The sequence below is a fragment of the Oryctolagus cuniculus genome, chromosome 9, assembly GCF_051225735.1.
Source record: "Oryctolagus cuniculus isolate XC-2025 breed Fujian yellow rabbit chromosome 9, ASM5122573v1, whole genome shotgun sequence".
NCBI classification, from domain to species: domain Eukaryota; kingdom Metazoa; phylum Chordata; class Mammalia; order Lagomorpha; family Leporidae; genus Oryctolagus; species Oryctolagus cuniculus.
Genome location: NC_142875.1, coordinates 3,838,272 through 3,856,180, shown reverse-complemented (window position 1 = coordinate 3,856,180; position 17,909 = coordinate 3,838,272). Strand labels below are relative to the sequence as shown.

At 47.8% G+C, this 17,909-nt stretch overlaps 1 protein-coding gene across 4 annotated transcripts in view; it reads left to right on the top strand.

The window, feature by feature from the left end:
- Nucleotides 1-17,909, top strand: part of MYO16 (myosin XVI) — a 693,372-nt gene that overhangs the window by 225,012 nt on the left and 450,451 nt on the right. For all 4 annotated transcript variants that reach the window (XM_070048580.2, XM_051849982.3, XM_089303408.1 and 1 more), the window contains exon 3: nucleotides 9,058-9,128. In XM_070048580.2, coding sequence (XP_069904681.2) covers nucleotides 9,058-9,128 — 71 coding nt within the window. The remainder of the gene's footprint in view (nucleotides 1-9,057; nucleotides 9,129-17,909) is intronic.

The following is a 17,909-nucleotide window of genomic DNA, read 5'->3' as shown; positions in this document are numbered from 1 at the left end:
TGTGGAAAAATAAGTAATGGAGCAAAGAGAAGTTGGGAGAGGGAACAAGAGGAAGCTCTCTGGAGGAGGGGGAATCTGACTTCCAGCATCTCCAGGTTCGATTCTAGTGCCCGCCTGCAGACCACAAGTTATGAGAGGTGCTAAGACAAAGAGCGTGGGCTCCACATGTGAAGAGACGGAAGTGCTGAGAGGTGGACAGCATGCAGACTGTCAGCAGAAACTGTCCCTGAGAAAGCCCAGACATTTCCCTCTGATCCAGCTCTCTGCTGTGGCCTGGGAAAGTGGTAGAAGATGACCCCAGTCCTTGGGCCCCTGCACCTGTGTGCAACCCAATGAAAGAAATACTATAATAAAAGTTTGAGCAGAAATGAAAGAAGTATAAAGATAAATTGATGAAACAAAAAGTCAGTTTTTTAGAACTATCAGTCAACTCAGTTAAAAAGCATTTAGTGAAAGTGAAATTTAACCCCTTTCAGAAGAGCCAAACTACTGAAATCAACAATTAAAGGTGATATATCTTTACAAAACTTATAGAAGTGAAATGGATTAAAAGGTAATGCTATTATAATTGGATATCAGCTCAGGTCATAATGAATCAAGATTATCTCTTTCCCTTGTTACTTGCCAGTTGTTAAGGTGCTCATTATCTGAAAAAATAGAAATTATCTAACAATTCTACCATTTTAACCATAATACCTAACAAACCATCAACTGAGTTATATTACTGATAGACATACCAGAATATAGGATTAAGAGAAACAACAGACTGTAAATCTAAAACTCACAGGTGATAAAGTTTTATATTTCATTGCATAGTAACTTAGAACAATGTGCATAAAAAAGTGACAAGACAAAACTTTTCACTAGAGAGCTGACACCTAGATGAAAGCCAAATGGAAACTGTAGAGCTAAGAACTCATGTGGCTGGAATTAAAAATGGAATTGATGGGTTTAACAATTGATTGCACACAGTTCTGTAAAGGGTCACCTGTTGTGCTAGGACAGCAGAAAATATTTGGGAAAGAGCACAAAACATGGCAGGTTCATAGTGAGAATGGAAACCAAATCCATGTCTGTATAGTTCACAAAAGAGGAAAGGAACTGAGTAGATTAATGGTAAGTAATTTCCCAAAACAGATTCAAAGTATCCATGCACTGATTCTAGAAACATTAGGAATCCCTCAATTGTCTTCTGTCTCCTACCCCCACTAATACTTGCTAGATTACAAACTGTATTGTCAGGTTTTTTCCTGCTATACCCTCAACTTCTAAAATATAGCACTTAGCACACTGTGTTTCGTTAGTCACAAGTTCACAACTGGGCTGGAACTGGGAGTCTGGGTCGGTCAGGCAGTGAGGACCTTACACTTGAGGCTTGCGATTTCCAAACTGTAGTGAGATCCAGTTTTGCCCAAGTTTGATAGGAAAGCAGAAATCTTAAACCCATCACCCAAGTGCTAGGAAATTTACCTGGTCAAAGCGAGGCGGGTCCGTGTGGCTAAGTGGGCTCAGCCACCCCTGATTCCGCAGAGAAGCTGGCTGGTTGATTTAGAGTTCTCTCGCTATGTCTACACAGCTAGGGCAGCCAGCCTTCATGGGTCTCCTTTTCTTCCTTTTTAAAACTTTATGTATTTATTTAAAAGGTATAACAACAGCGACAGAGGGAGATCTTCTATTCACCGCTTCAGTTTCCTGTACCAAACAGCCAGGCATGGGCCAGGCCAAAGCCAGGAGCAAGGAATTCCACCTGGATCTCACACATGGGTGGAGGGGACCAAGCACTGAGGCCATCTTCTGTTGCCTTCCCAGGTGCTTTAGCCGATCCGAAGCAGAGTTGGACCGGAAGCAGAGCAGCCAGCACTCAAACCAGCATTCTGGTGTGGGCTGCTGCCATTGCGAGCATCGTCTTAATGCGCTGTGGCTCTGGGCCAGCCCTGTGCGTCTGCTTTTCCTGCAGGGAGGCTGGTAGCATCCTGGAACATTCGTTCATGTATGTGGCCTTGATCCAAGTCAGACCCACCTCGCCTGCGTAGGCTATCAGGCAGCCCCTCCCTGTCAGTGTCAAGACTCTGATCAGCCCCTCTTAGGAACTGTTAACGGCTTGGTTGGCATCCAGCTCACAGAGCCTGGACACTGACTTCCATTGCTGCCTGCCCTTCTCTGTGTTATGAGCATCGAGGATTGTGGACGCCTGGCCACGTCCTTGATGGAGTTTGAGCATCTGGCGACAGGACCACATGTGTATTTTCACGAAGGTCGGCTCACTGTTCTGATGCAGAATGAGGCTCCGCGGACCTGAGGTGTCCCCGCCCTCTGAAGCCTTGGCCGTCTTCTTTGATCCCGGCCAGAGAGGCTGGACTCGGTGTGTGTCTGGGGAGGATACACTGTGTGTTCTGAGTTATGCTGTGGCACACACAGCAGGGCAGGCTAGCAGCTCACTGGCCAGTAAATGGGAACGGCTCCTCCGTCACAACTTTGCCATTGGTGATCCTGTGCTCCCAGTGAGGTATTCAGCGATAATTTCCTGAGATTATAAAAATCCTAGCCTTTAAAATAGTTTTATATTGTGCCCACAGAAGCAGATATGGTGAGGTGGGACTGGGGCAGTGTCCTAAAAGGGAAGAACAGTCTCCCAGTGGTCAAGTGCTGGCTCTTGGGAGAGAAACTCCCAGGTGTGGCGATGGCTGATAAGCATGCAGGAAGTGGAATTGTTACAGTTTCATGCTGGGGGTAAGGGCAATAATGAAAAATATGGCGAGACGAGCTGAACCAGGAAAACCTGTTTTACACAGTCCTCAAGGCCGGGAGCAGCCTTGCTGTGCAAACGGACTTTCCTGTTGTATTGATAACTTAATTTCTGTATTCCTGCTGTCTGCTTATCTTCCTTACTGTCGTATTAATGGGACAGGGGTTTCTGAAAGGACTATCAACTTGTCTAAATTCTCACCTATCCATTTCTACAAGTCTTAACATTGATCTTTCTATTATCATTTCAAGAAAGATACTTGTTTTTTTGCTATTCATTGGAACTTTTAAATTTAGAAATAAAAGCCTTCATTAAAGGTGATCAAATAAAACAAATAACTCAAAGATATTGTCCAACCAAGTTTACTGATTACTAATATTTTTATATAGGATTCAGCCTTCCCTTTCTCTAGAAAAATGTATTCTGCAAGGCTTAAAACTGACACAAAATTCAGAACCCACATTGTTTTGACTTTTCCTTTGTTGATTTTAAATGTCACTTCTTTGTGAGGACAGAGTTGATATCATCATGGGACTGAGTGACAGACCTGGATTGCCACACAGTTCACTGCCCACACCGACTAATACCATCTCCAGAGCGCTTTACTGTGATATTTAATCAGCACACGTAGATCATGGATTTATCTTGAAATGTCAAATGCTGCTTGCCAGGTGTACTGTTGCATTTGGCTATTGTTGGTGGGAACCAGCTCATAGGCTCCAAGGCTCCTTAGCAAACGTTTAAGGTGCATTTTAGTTCACACTTTTACTCTGACAACTGAAGATCTACAGACTGAAAGTTTGGCTTTAAGAATCAAGGCCACCCCGTGTGCCCCATGCTCCACGGAGCTCTGCCATGGCCTGAGGCGGACAGCAGAGGTGCACAGACAGGACACTGTCAACGGCAGCCTCCACTTCTCTCCTGCTCCGTGCCCAGACGGCTGTCAGTCCAAGGCTGCTCCCTCACATGTTGGCACAACAGAAAGAAGTGGCACAGTGAGGTTATTTCAGTGGACTGGCAATGAATCGTGTTGTTTCAAGAGTGATGGGGACCCATACCTTTCTGGAGAGAGCATTCTCGTCTGGATTTGAGCAGTTTCCTGGGAGACTACTGCCTTAGAGGGCATTGGAATGCATCTTTGCATCTTTTTTTTTTTTTTTTTTTTGACAGGCAGAGCAGACAGTGAGAGAGACAGAAAGGTCTTCCTTTTGCCGTTGGTTCACCCTCCAATGGCCACCATGGCTGGCGCACTGAGGCCAGCGCACTGCACTGATCCAAAGGCAGGAGCCAGGTGCTTCTCCTGGTCTCCCATGGGGTGCAGGGCCCAAGCACTTGGGCCATCCTCCACTGCACTCCCGGGCCACAGCAGAGAGCTGGCCTGGAAGAGGGCAACCGGGACAGAATCCAGTGCCCCGACCGGGACTAGAACCCGGTGTGCCGGTGCCGCAAGGCGGAGGATTAGCCTAGTGAGCCGCGGCGCCAGCCTGGAATGCATCTTGATTCCTGGTGTGATTTCGAGATATGGGGTTAAGAGCGCAGACTTTGAATGGGTGTCAGCTCAGTGGCTCGGACCCCTGAGTCTCACGTCACAGTTCCTGGCTCCTGCCTCTACCGATGCAGCCGCTGGGAGGCTGCAGCAATGGCTAACGTAACCGGGTTCCTGCCACCGTTATGGGAAACCTGGATTCAATTCCCCCGGCTTCAGCCTGGGCCCAGCTCTGGCCCCTGCCGGCTTCAGTGGGTGGGAGATCTCTGCCTGCCCATGTGTGTGACCTCCTGACCCTCTACTGCAGCCTCTGGAGTGCTGTTGATGTGCTTGGGTTCTGGGCCCTGTGGTTCTGAGTGCCACCTGCTCTGCCAGGGCCTCCGTTTCTGCATTAGTAAAGCAGTGCTCATCGTAGTACCGGTGCCACAACAACACAGAGAAATATCAAGGTCTTATATGTAACGTACTTACAGCAGCGTTAGACCAGGACTATCTGACAACTATCCAGTGTATGTTAGTTTTATAAAGAAGTGCGTGTTTTAAATCAGAACTCTTCATTAGAATTGGATTATTATACAGGTGACATTTTCTTCAATATATCTTAATACCTAGGTACCTTCACAGTTCAATTTTTCAAATTTTTCTACCAGATTCTTTGTTTTAAATTCTCAGCAGAGTCATAGGGTTTGGCTTGCGCTACCATTTTGCATACAGGGATGTACTTTTTCTTATTTTATCAGTAGTTGGTTCTGGTCTTCACCCATGGTAACCAGGGGACACTGCTATGGGTACTCAGTCTGTGGCACTCACTGGTTCAGTCTGGTGAACAGCCCTTCTCTGTGTAGAATAAAGAGAAGGCTACAGCTGCCCCCACCTCTTTCCTGTCTACGGTGGGGTCTGGGGTCCGTCTGGATGCCAGGAGCAGCTTGCTCCTCTGTGCTTCTGTGGCAGGAGGGCCCCCCGGTTCTCACTGAGAGGCGGAGTTCCCCTGTCTCCTGGTTGCTCACCGTGAGTGTTGGAGCTGCCCTTCCCAGCTCCAGAGAGCCAGCTGTGAGTCAGCTGTGAAACCATTAATGTCTGTGCTAAAAATTCAGGGGTGTAAGCTTGCAATGCAGTAGATTGTATGGAAAATGAAGGCCATCAGGACTCACTTCCCGTGCCCCCTCCTCCGTGCCTGTTCCATTGTGCCTTTGTGCACCTTTTCCTAACAAGGTAGCTGCTCATCCTTCAACGGGATGTTCTACACTTAAATTCAACATTTTTTAAAGATTTATTTATTTATTTGAAAGTCAGAGTTACACAGAGAGAGGAGAGGCAGAGAGAGAGAGAGGTCTTCCATCTGCTGGTTCACTCCCCAATTGGCCTCAAAGGCTGGAGCTGCACTGATCCGAAGCCAGGAGCCAGGAGCTTCTTCCTGGTCTCCCATGTGGGTGCAGGGCCCAAGCACTTGGGCCATCCTCCACTGCCCTCCCGGGCCACAGCAGAGAGCTGGATGGGAAGTGGAGCAACTGGGACTTGAACTGGTGCCTATATGGGATGCCTGCACTGCAGGCAGTGGCTTCACCCACCACGCCACAGTGCAGGCCCCAAATTCAACATTTAGAGCAGGCATTTGGCAGAGGTTAAGGTGTGGCTTGGACGTCCACATCCCCTATTGGACATGGATTGAATACTAGCTACTCCACCGCTGATCCGACTTGCTGCTAAAGTGCACCCTGTGAAGCAGCAGCTGATGTCTCAGGTAGACTTGGGTTCCTGCCACCCAGATGGGAGACTGGGTGGAGTTCCTGCCTCCAGGGTTCAGGGCAGCCCAGCCTACCCTGCTGTTGCTTCTATTTGTGGAGTGAACCAGCAGATGGAAAATCTGTGTCTCCCTGTCTCTCTGCCTTTCAAGCAAAATGAAAATAAGTAAGATTTTTTTTTTCAAAAAAAAGCCCTATTTAAAAAAATGAAATTTAGTAGTCTGAAAGTTTAAAGAAAATTTAGAATAAACCTTAAAATATGAATGCTATGTTTTATTATGCAGCTTACTGGTTGTGGTGATTCTACTGTCAGAAGTCTGGTGGTGAACTCACCGAGTGCCTGGGGGTGTCTGGATAGTTCTGGCAATACCTCACAAAGTGTCTCCTGCAGCTGCCCATTGTTTTACTTACAGAAAACTGAGGCATGACATGCGGTAGCTTTCTCTGCAGGGCCATGCATCTGTTTACTCCCAGACCAGAGGACAGGAACCCCCAGTTCCTAGCACATGGAACTCATTGCCTGGATGCGCAGTGCAGTCTGACCACACCTGCTGATGTTCTAGCATGGCATCATCGACCTCACGCTCTGTTGTAACAGCACGCTGTTGCAAGTGCTGCACTTGTAATGCACTCTGTAGACAGTATGTCACTGAAGGTGAGGAATTTCATTTGCTAAAAGGAAAAAAAATAGGGAAAAAGTGCTCTTTATATTCTGAGAAAACCATTGGAAAATGTGTGTAATGAACTCGCTTTTATCGTGGATGGGATTTTACCAGTTAGGGGTAACAAGTACGTGTGGGAGCATGGATACCTTCATAGATTCTACATCTGCATAGGGAGAGGCAGAGCAAGGGTGGGGGGAAGATTTCCATCCTGGCCAGCGCCGCAGCTCACTAGGGTAATCCTCCGCCTTGCGGTGCTGGCACACGGGGTTCTAGTCCCAGTCAGGGTGCCAGATTCTGTCCCGGTTGCCCCTCTTCCAGGCCAGCTCTCTGCTGTGGCCCGGGAGTGCAGTGGAGGATGGCCCAAGTGCTTGGGCCCTGCACCCCATGGGAGACCAGGAGAAGCACCTGGCTCCTGCCATCGGATCAGTGCGGTGCGCCGGCTATGGCAGCCATTGGAGGGTGAACCAACGGCAAAGGAAGACCTTTCTCTCTGTCTCTGTCTCTGTCTCTGTCTCTCTCTCTCTCTCACTGTCCACTCTGCCTATATAAAAAAAAAAAAAACTTCCATCCTACACAGCAGGATGGTTCGTGGAAATGCAGGAGGGAGCAAAGGAGGCAAGGGCCTCACCCTTGTCTCATTCCAGGGACAAAAGAACAGAGCATCTCATGTCAGGTGTAGTTGACCCTAAAAGTTTGCACCCTTTTAGAATTATTTTGTGACTACCAAACCTTAACAGAACTAGGCTCTGAAAGGAGTTCAGTCTTTGAAGAGAGAACATTCTCAAAAGAGAATCCCTTGGTCAATGAATGGATGTGACTGTGCTTCTCTGTGAATTCCTTTCTGGGAAGGGACAGGGGAAAACAGGTTGTATGAACAATGAAGCCAGGTCAGGCCTTGCTCTTGTTTAGAGAGAAGGGGAGGGTTTTGACTTCTCTGATGACAGGTGCTTGGATTTAGGGAACAGACTCATGGAACTCAGGACTGAGCGCCCCTCTCACCACATCACCTCCAGTGGTGGGTGGGTGGCTCTGGCTCCCAAGGTGGAGGCATGCCCACTGCACCTGCCATCAGCAACTACAGACTTCCTGGACAGAAAGCCTTATAGGAGGAACTGTGTCTGCCAAAGCTCAGAATACTTCTGCAGTATGCAGTTAGAAGGGGGAGATGGGGCCGCCATGGCTCACTTGGCTAATCCTCTGCCTGTGGCACTGGCACTCCGGGTTCTAGTCCTGGTTGGGGTGCCGGGTTCTAGTCCTGGTTGCTCCTCTTCCAGTCCAGTTCTCTGTTGTGGCCCGGGAGGGCAGTGGAGGATGGCCCAAGTGCTTGGGTCCCTGCACCCGCATGGGAGACCGGGAGGAAGTACCCAACCCCTGGCTTCAGATTGGCACAGTGCCGGCCGTAGTGGCCATTAGGGGAGTGAACCAATGGAAGGAAGACCTTTCTCTCTGTCTCTCTCACTGTCTACAACTCTCTCTCTCTGTCTCTCTCTCTCACTGTCTAACTCTGCCTGGCAAAAAAAGGGGGGGGGGGGAGATGGTAAGAGACTAGACACTGGAATTCATACAATGGTTGGGGTGCCACAGAAAACAAGCTGCCTTCAGGTAACCAGAATTTCATGGAAAGACGGTATGCCCCCATGAAGTACATGTTTGTATCTGAGCCATTTTATGCAGTCGTTATAATCAAATCAAAGGATGACAGTTGCTTTAATGATGGGTGCCTGTGAAAGTGCACTAATGATGTCTTACTAAAACCACGACACTGCTGTTAACAGTAGCGCCCGAGGGAATGGTGAGCCTTTCTGAGGGGCTGTCTCCCAGCTCCACTCTGTAACACAGCCGGCCTCTCAAAGCGTGTATCGCTTCATGTACCACTAAACACGCCGTTGCCCTTCAGATACGAACACGGGTCACTGTTCGCATGAATTTGCTTTGTTAATGGTTTGGCATTTTATCTGTTTGACACGGCTGACTTGGATGCTCGTGGCTTTGCCCATGGTGCTTGGTGAGCACGGCGGAAGTGGGAGCTTCGCTGAGAACTCGGGTGCTAAAGGAAGGTGAAGATGGAAATCGTAAACTTTCGTTCCTTTACAAATTCAGTGGCCTCCTGCCCACAGGAGCCCAGTGCAGTAATTTCTTTCTTTTTTATTCAGCAAAGGATGCAAAATCTGTACACGTCAAAATACTCTCAACTAGAAGTCTGTTCCACTTTCTCATTTATTTGCACAGCTGGACTAGCTAATTCTGTGGCCCACGAAAAATGCTGTCAACCAGGAGACATGAAGTGACCTCAGAGGGTGACCTCCCGCCGCCTTCAGGGCAGCTCGCGGCCTGGATACCAAGGAGGTGCTGCGGATCGCGGTTCTGGGTGCGGGAGACAGATCGGCTGTAACTCCGTTCCTCTCTGTTTTTTCTCAGTGCTCCGGCTCCTGAAGGAAGGGGCGGACCCGCACACCCTCCTGTCCTCGGGCGGATGCTTACTCCACCTGGTAAGAACTGAGATGTGTGGCGCTGATTCCCGGTGACTCCTGGAGAAGGGACCCATCATGGCTGACAACACGCTCACAAAACACGCTTCTGACGGAGGATCAGAAAATGATGTTTCGGGTTGCTAGACTCGGGTACTCGGCTGTGTCCATGACCAGTTCTGCACTGCACTTTGTAAATGTCCTAAAACAGAGGGAGGTAGAGTCATTTCTCTGGAGAAAGTGCTTTTCAGGATGAACAGAATCCAACAAATGAGTGAAATACTGTTGGCTCATTCATATGGTGGTAGGCAACCGTCCTCTCTCCCTCCACCAGTCTCCTTTACTGCACTAATGACATTTTACTCTATGGTGAATGGCCTGGCTCATAAAACCCACCTTATATTCTTCTTCTAAAAATACTAATGTATTTATTTAAAAGGCAGAGTATTGGATAGAGAGGGAGAGACAGAATGAGATAGTGTAAGACAGAGGTTTCACTCATTGGTTCACTCCCCAAATACCTGCAAAAGCCAACCAGGGACCAGGGACTCCCTGTGGGGCTCCCATGTAGAGGGCAGGAACCCAGATCCCTGGGCCTTCATCTGCTGCGTGTCAGGCACAACAGCAGGAAGCTGGATTGGAAGCGTGGGGAGCCTGGTTGGAACCAGGCACTGTGATGTGGGATGCAGATGTCCCCAGTGGTGGCTTAACCTGCTTCCCCACCTGCCCTGTACCTGATATTCTTTTGACAGAGATGATTAAGTGAATAAAAAATGAAGAACTCCTAATCAGATACATAAACATTATATTTCGTTCACACGCAAACATTTTTCCTGGTTCCATTAGGGAAAATGTATGTAAAAGAAAAAATCAAGTTATTTTATTTAGTGATCTTCATAACTAATTTAAAAATGAGAAACTATTTTGAAAAACATAAGAATTATTAGCAAACGTGAGTCTAACTTGTTTATCAAGTCAACAGGAAACGCTGCGTGCCTTCGCCTTGCAGCAGAGTAGAGAGGGAGCCACGTCTCCATCACCCAGAGGTCCTGGGCAGCCCTGGATGTCCACCTCGAGTGCACGTGGAATCTTGGGGCAGCTGTGGAACACAAACTCCAGACCCCACACCCAAGGTGTCATCAGAGATTCAGACTTGGGTTTTCCGGGATGCAGTTTGGCCAGAGGGGGTTTCCAAGCCTCCTCCCTGAGTGGCTCTGATTTGTTGTTAAAGGGAAGAGCACCTGGAGGCAGGCCTGTGTCCTGTCTGCAGATGCTGGTGAAGGTGTAGGGTGTCCCATGTGGGAGTGGGAAAAAAACTTAAAACATAGGTAAGAGTTTGCACACTAATATAGATCACTTCTCTGCAGCACTGGAGAGAGATTTTTAGATTAAACCTTGCCTTTTCTGGAGTGTTTCGGCTATGAGACATGTCCACTTCCCACTTAGATCATTACAGGACTTAGACAGCATGTTCACGGAGTGCTGCTCATTGATCCTTACCTCCTAGATTTAATTCTAGGCTGCCCTAGCTGGGGATATCCTGCTAAGAGCCTTGCACTGACAAAAATTCCCGTTTTGGTTATATCATGAATCATCGGGAGGTTGAGTGATCAGCGTGTTTGCATCTTGTTGTGAAGTCAGAACTTTTCCATGCGCAAGTCAGGGCAGGTTGTTGGAATTTCAAGGAGTGTTGTATCTTTGTAATTGTGTGTGTGTGTGTGTGTGTGTGTGTGTGAGAGAGAGAGAGAGAGAGAGAGAAAGAGAGAAAGCAGAAGAGAGAAGAGGCTGAGGAGGAGGAAGGGGGAGGGGAGGAAGCCTGCAGAGACGGACAGGCCAGTGTGGGTAACATGTCTGTGACTTCTGACAAGCACATAATCATACCGAGTGGCGAATCAGCAGGTACTTCCTTTACCTTAAGAAAAAGGCCTGGAGGCTGCCACGTGGCATAACCCGGGCAACTCCCGCCCTGTCCTGCTCCACGTCCCTCCAGCCTCCACACTGTCTGTCTGGTGTCTTTGTCTGAGTCTTACTCTGTCCTGGCACAGCAGCCAGACCCTGTCACTCTGCCACCCACCATTCCCTGATCACTTCATGTCCCTCTCAGAGCACCTGCCGAACACCTGCCACGTCCACACTGACCGGTCCCCAGCCCCCGCACTCCAGAGACCTCATCTCCATTTGCTCCTCCCTGCTCCGCCCACATGGCCACTTTGCTGCTCCTTAAGCGTGCGGCCTGGGGACCTGCACGTGTCTCCTGCTTCTTCGCTTGGCACCTACCTGCCTGTCCTCATGGCCACATGCCTGCCTGGTCACTTGCTGTGAGTCTCTGTGCAGGTATCTCACCCAACAGCCTCCCTCAGTGCGCCCTACAGGAAACAGACACCCACGGCTGTCACTCACAGTCAACTCTGCTCCATCCCTTTACCTGTTTTCCTGTGATTTGTAATACAGTTGCCACCAACAAGACTACAGGTTCACTTGACTGTTGGATGCCAGTCCCGTGAGAGCAAGAAATTGGTGTGTTTCCATTACTGTTCTACCCATAATTCCCAGGCGAGACCTTGGCATGAGCAAAAGCTCAGTAGTATATATTTAATTCATATATGTTATATTTATATCATATTTAATCAATATAAATAAGTATATATTTAATTTATATTTAATATTTAATTTTAAATTATATGTTTAATTAAAATTACTGCTTAATTAATTAGTATCAGAATACATATTGGAGGAACAAAGTTGCAAAAAATGCATCTGTGCCCACATTGAGTTTGGTTTCCTTTAAGGGAGACGGAAAAGTATTGAGTGCAGCAGCCCTGGAAGCAGAGGAAGTAGGGGAGGGCCAGAGAGAGACCCCAGAGCCGCCTTTGGGGCCAGTGACAAAGCCTTTGCTGCTCTCCTGTCAACCCACCCTTTTATCCGGGCTCACAAGCGATGACCGCTTCTTCATAGATCTCGACACAGTGAGCGGGGATTCGCGGTTGTGGGCCTTTCCCTCCGTGCTGCGCTGAGATCTCAGACTCCAGGACTGTCAGCCGCTCTTTCTAGTCTCAGCGGGTGACGCACAGGAAGCGCTCGATGCGCGGTTAGGGGTGGGGCGGTGGAGACTTGAGAGCCACGTAAGCAAGCATGAATATTTAGAGGTGGCAGAATCAGAAGAGAAGCGGGAGCGAAAGTGGTCAGGGGGAAGGGGGCACAGGGTGCCGTCTCCTAACACGTGCTGACTGCGGTTTGTGTCACACCACGGCTGTGAGTCTGAGACAAAGCTAAGGTGCATCTGAGAGAGGAGAGGAAACCGAGTGCCAGCAAGCAGGCCAGGGCTCCGCGCTGAGCCTTCGCTTCCTGGGGTTACTGAGTAAAGAAAAACAAATGAAAAATTGCAGGTTGCCAGGAAGATAAAAGTACAGGGTTTCCAAATGCCTTAGGTACTGGAAAAGGCAACGTAGTCGTCTGAAATGCCAGGTGTGAGATGAGTCTCTGTTTACCCCGCCTTTCGGGCAGCCCTGTGATTTACCCCACAGATTCGGGGCGCCCCTGTTATGCAGCCTGAGGCTTCGTGAGGCTGAAGCCCTGATTACAGATCCTCAGCCCCACATTTCGGAGGGAAAGGCACGCACGCTTGTGGGGCCTTGGGGGGGCGCTGCTGGGATGGTGAGAGTCCCTGAGCTGTGAGTATTTCACAGTTCTTTGTGAAAGGCGCTGTCTACGGAGAGGGAACCAGACTTACAAGGGCCTCCCTACAACACTGTGCAGGGTTTTTATGTGCCGCCCTTAATAAACGAGCAGTTGGGAAGCACCCAGAAGGGATACAGTCCTCTTAGGTGGGATCTGATGAGCCCTTTCTTTTCACTGAGGAACTTCCCGTTTTGACATCAAGATAGCCGTTTAAACAATGGAGTTCACGCACTGTTAAAATATTGAGTTACCGCAGATATGGAAACATATCCAAGATGAATCAGTGATACCGAAGGTAGGTTAGAGAAAGTGCGCACAGTACAGTCCAGCGGAGGATAGGCAGCCAGACAGACGGATGGAGGGACAGACCACCTTTCCAGTAGTCAATGCCTTATCTTAAGGCAGGATAGAACTTCTGTTAAAAATGACTTTGGTTGTGAGGATGGGACAAAGTCTTTTTTTTTTACTGTTTTCTTTTGTATATTACTTAACATTTAAAATAATAAAACATGCATGTTTCATGTAATGAAAGAAACTAATAAAATAGTAAGGATTATGTGTTTATTTGAGGCTTAAATTTTAAATGCTTTAATGAATTTGCTGCTTTTATAAGAAAATCTGTTGCTCAGGACCAAGATGGTCTTTGAACTTCACTATAAATTTCTCTGATGTCTCAAGTGCAGGCAGAAGCAGAGATAATTAGCAGCTGACTGCAATGCAAATGATTCAGCAGCTGATATCTCCAAAATTGAACGTCTGTATTTTGTAAAGAGGCAGACTATCAGGACTCCAGAGGAAGTACTTGGAGAAATGCCTTCCTCTTTCCAAGGTCTCAGTGTTAAAGAGCCGAAATGGTTGGTGTGCAGAAGCTTCCTCAATGACACCCCATTCACCCAGCCCAGAGCGTCTCGGGATTGACTGTGTAGCTCAACCCCCTTCTTTGCTTTCTCAGTAGAAAAAACATTGCACCAACAGGCGCCGTGGCTCACTAGGCTAATCCTCTGCCCGTGGCGCCAGTACCCCGGGTTCTAGTCCCGGTCAGGGCGCCAGATTCTGTCCTTGTTGCTCATCTTCCAGGCCAGCTCTCTGCTGTGGCCCAGGAGTGCAATGGAGATGGCCCAGGTCCTTGGGCCCTGCACCCGCATGGGAGACCAGGAGGAAGCACCTGGCTCCTGGCTTCGGATTGGCGCAGTGCGCCAGCCGTAGCAGCCATTTTGGGGGTGAACCAACAGAAGGAAGACCTTTCTCTCTGTCTCTCTCTCTCTCTCTCACTGTCCACTCTGCCTGTCCAAAAAAAAAAAAAAATCAAAGAAAAAAAATAAAAAACATTGTACCAGGAAAATCCATCCTAGCAGAAGGCAACATACCCTCTGCAGGGGCTGTTCCTGTGGTGTTTCTTAGGGGACAGGTTATGGGAGCCCCTTATGGATGGTGCAGCAGTGCACAGAGAAACAAAAAAGGGGACAGGAGGAGGAGATGGTATCTGGAGAATAATGTTTTTTTTTACATATTTATTTTATTTATTTGACAGGCAGAGTTACAGAGAGTGGTAGAGACACAAGGAGAGGTCTTCCATCCACTGGTTCACACCAGAGATGGCAGCAATGGCCGGAGCTGAGCCGATCTGAAGCCAGGAGCCAGGAGCTTCCTCTGGGAATCCCACATGGGTGCAGGGGCCCAACAACTTGGGCCATCTTCTACTGCTTTCCCAGGCCATAGCAGAGAGCTGGATTGGAAGAGGAGCAGCCGGGACTAGAACCGGCGCCCATATGGAATGCTGGTGCTTCAGGCCAGGGCTCTAACCCACTGCGCCTCAGTGCCAGCCCCTGGAGAATAATGTTTTTAGAGAGAAGGCATGCAAAAAGCCAAAGGGACACTAAGATGGCTGTAGCCCTTTGATGTGATGTTCAGGCTGTGATCCTGTAGAGACCCCAGCATAGACTGAACAGGGCAGTCTCTTATATCCATGTTGAATACAAAGGACCACATAGAAATTAGAGTGATGTCAAAATTTTGTGAAATCAAGACCAATTTGAATTAATTTTGCTAGTGAGATAAATCTGTCCTTGTCTCTGTCTCTCACTATAGAATGTATTTGAGCTACTGAGAACCCACATGGGACAAGAAAATGGACTGCCACTAATCCAAAGTAATAAATCACATCCTCTGCCTTCTTCCCACTTACCAAACATTTCACATATAAAGAGAAATAAATCTCTCTACATGGAGATAGATATAAAGATATGGCTATAACTATAATTTAGTAGAACTGTACTTAGAACATGATGTTCACTCCATAAGCGATCCTGGTATCAAATTGAATGCTATACCAGAAATTCTTGTCAAGACTCCTTGCCATGATCATTATGTAATCAAATGAAGGGAAAAGCAATTTTCCATCTTAAAATATGTAGACAGAGAAAATGAATGTTACAGTAGATCCAGCCCTCATTTTAAAAACAACTTCTATATATGAACCATGAAATTTGATGAGTGAACTTTGAATATTTGAATTGATTGTTAAAATTTCTGAGGGATAGATTTCAGGGGTATTCGTGACATACTCATCAGCCAACCAGCAGACTAAAACACAAAGCACCCCTGATGCCCAGACGGAGGGAAAAGGCAACAGATTTGAAGGTTAAAATTGTCTTTGCCATTTGGTTTTGGGGTCGTTGGTCTTCTCAGCTTAGTCAGTAATACTGCATTCCTGATTCTGCCAGGCGCCATGGCAGGCAGATCATGGAGACGAGGGCCTGTGCATGGAGCAGGTGGTGTCGGAGTTCAGGCGAGCCTGGCAGCCTTGGGCTCAGTCACTTTCTTGGTGCCTTCAGTTGCCACCAGAAATCGGCTGAAGTGGTGCCATAGGAGGAGGATTTGCTACTGAAGTAAATCCATTCTAGGGAGAATTTGGTTTACTTTCTAACAATATTATTGTAAGAACTTTGTGGCAGCATTGCTTAACCATTGTAATCTTTTCAGACAAGTGTGATTAGAAGGTATTTATTGCTGTCAAATTATTATTCATAGTCCTCTGAAATGTGAATCTGAAAATCACATCACTTGACAGAGCTGATGTCACCTTCAACATTGTAACTGATTAACTCTTCTAGTGAAAGACACTAGAGATCCAAACCTCAGGTATCTTTGAATTACAAATGTGGATCCCTAGGGGCAGGGTTGGGAGTATCCGGACAGGCAAGGGAGGAGGTCAAATGGCTGTGGATTATGCAGTGAGCCATCAAAAACATAAAGGGAATAGAAAAGGAATTACTTGCATATGAATTTCCTAAAATAAATTGGATATGGGACTAACATTCTAAAACCAATTTATTGAACTGTAATGCTCTGGTCCTCCTTTTCTCTGTGATAGTCAGACCTGAAGTGCTATTTCCACCTGTCAGGGCCCTGAGACTCATTGTTTTGACTGCTGTGGAATGAGCATCAGATTCACAAGTACCTGAGTTCAAACCTGGAAGCTGTTTCACCACGTTGCATGTCTGCCATGACTCCAGTTCCTGCCTTGCACCCCATGAATGAAGTCTGGTAACCTGCTCCCTTGGGCACCCACGTGGTGGCTTTGCATTGTACTATTGAGACTCACAGCCTATGGGAGATGATCTGACTACTCAGCTACTATGTTACAAATGTGAAACACAATCCATATGTTGCCGGTGAATGGCAGGGTTCTTGTCTTTGGGCAAGAAAGAATTCAGGTGTGAGACAGAGTAGTGGAAGTAAAGTAACAGTTTATTAGGGAAGGGACATCCGTAAGAATGGATGGGCACCTCTCCAGACAGAACCTGAGAGAGAGTGCTCAGTCGCTCGGATGGCAGGGAGGAGCGAGGTTGCATGGTTGAGTGGAGAGATTACACCTGGGCAGGCAGGCGGGCGACTCAGCATAGAGGCAGAGGGCTGAGCGCGCAGTCCAGTTGAGGCTGGGGGTTTTTAAGGAGATGGGTCTCTGTCTTCACACATCTCCTGAAACAAAGGATTTTATGGATGTAAATATTAATAAGCTCCTGAGTTTTCTCTTGAAGGTATCAGACAGGAGGAAGCCTAACTGGCACCGTCCTGGGTGTAGAGGAAGGGTGAGCAAGACCCCCTGGAGAATGGGGATCCGGAGCAGGGTATTTGAAATGCAGATACTGGGCTGCATCTGGGAGATTGTGGAAGATTGCCAGGCAGAAGGGGTGGGGACCCCTACCTGGCAGGTTATCGGGTGGGGGGGGGGCAGGGCAGGAGGCAAACACTGGGCTGCCCCTGAAACGTTATCGGGATGACTTTGAGATGCAGGTGCATATGCTGGACATAGAAGTCTTTTCTTTTAGGCCTTTGTCACACACACATAAGCTCATATCTGACTTCCTACCTAACACAGCATTATTTAATGGTTTTAACATCCTGCTTTGATTATTCTAACATGTTTATCACTTCTGGATTGGTTTCTACTGTTCACATTTTCTCCTTGTTTTAAGTGCTGTGTGTAGGCTTCTATGCATACCTCATAAGGATTTTATTTTTTATTTGAAAAGCAGAGTGAAAGAGAGAGTGTCAGATAGAGACAAATAGAGTTCCCATTGACTGGTTCTCTCCCCAAATGCTCACCACAGCTAGGACTAGACCAAACTGGGTCCAGGAGCTAGGGACTCAGTCCAGGTTTCTCAGGTGTGTGGCTGGGACACAAGTACTTGAACCATCACCACTGCCTCCCAGGGTTTGCATTGGCAGGAATCAAGCCCATATACTCCAGTATGGGATGGGGACATCCTAGCCAGCATCTAAACCACTAAACTAAATGTCTACCCCATAGCTGGTAAATTTTTATTGGAACCTAGACAATAAATTTTGCCTTGTTGAGTGATGAATTTTTTTTGACAGGCAGAGTTAGACAGTGAGAAAGAGACAGAGAGAAAGGTCCTCCTTTTCGTTGGTTCATCCCCCAAATGGCTGCCACGGCCGGCGGTGCTGTGGCCAGTGCACTGCGCCAATCCGAAGCCAGGAGCCAGGTGCCTCCTCCTGGTCTCCCACGTGGGTGTAGGGCCCAAGCACCTGAGCCATACTCCACTGCCTTCCCAGGCCACAGCAGAGAGCTGGACTGGAAGAGGAGCAACCGGGACATAA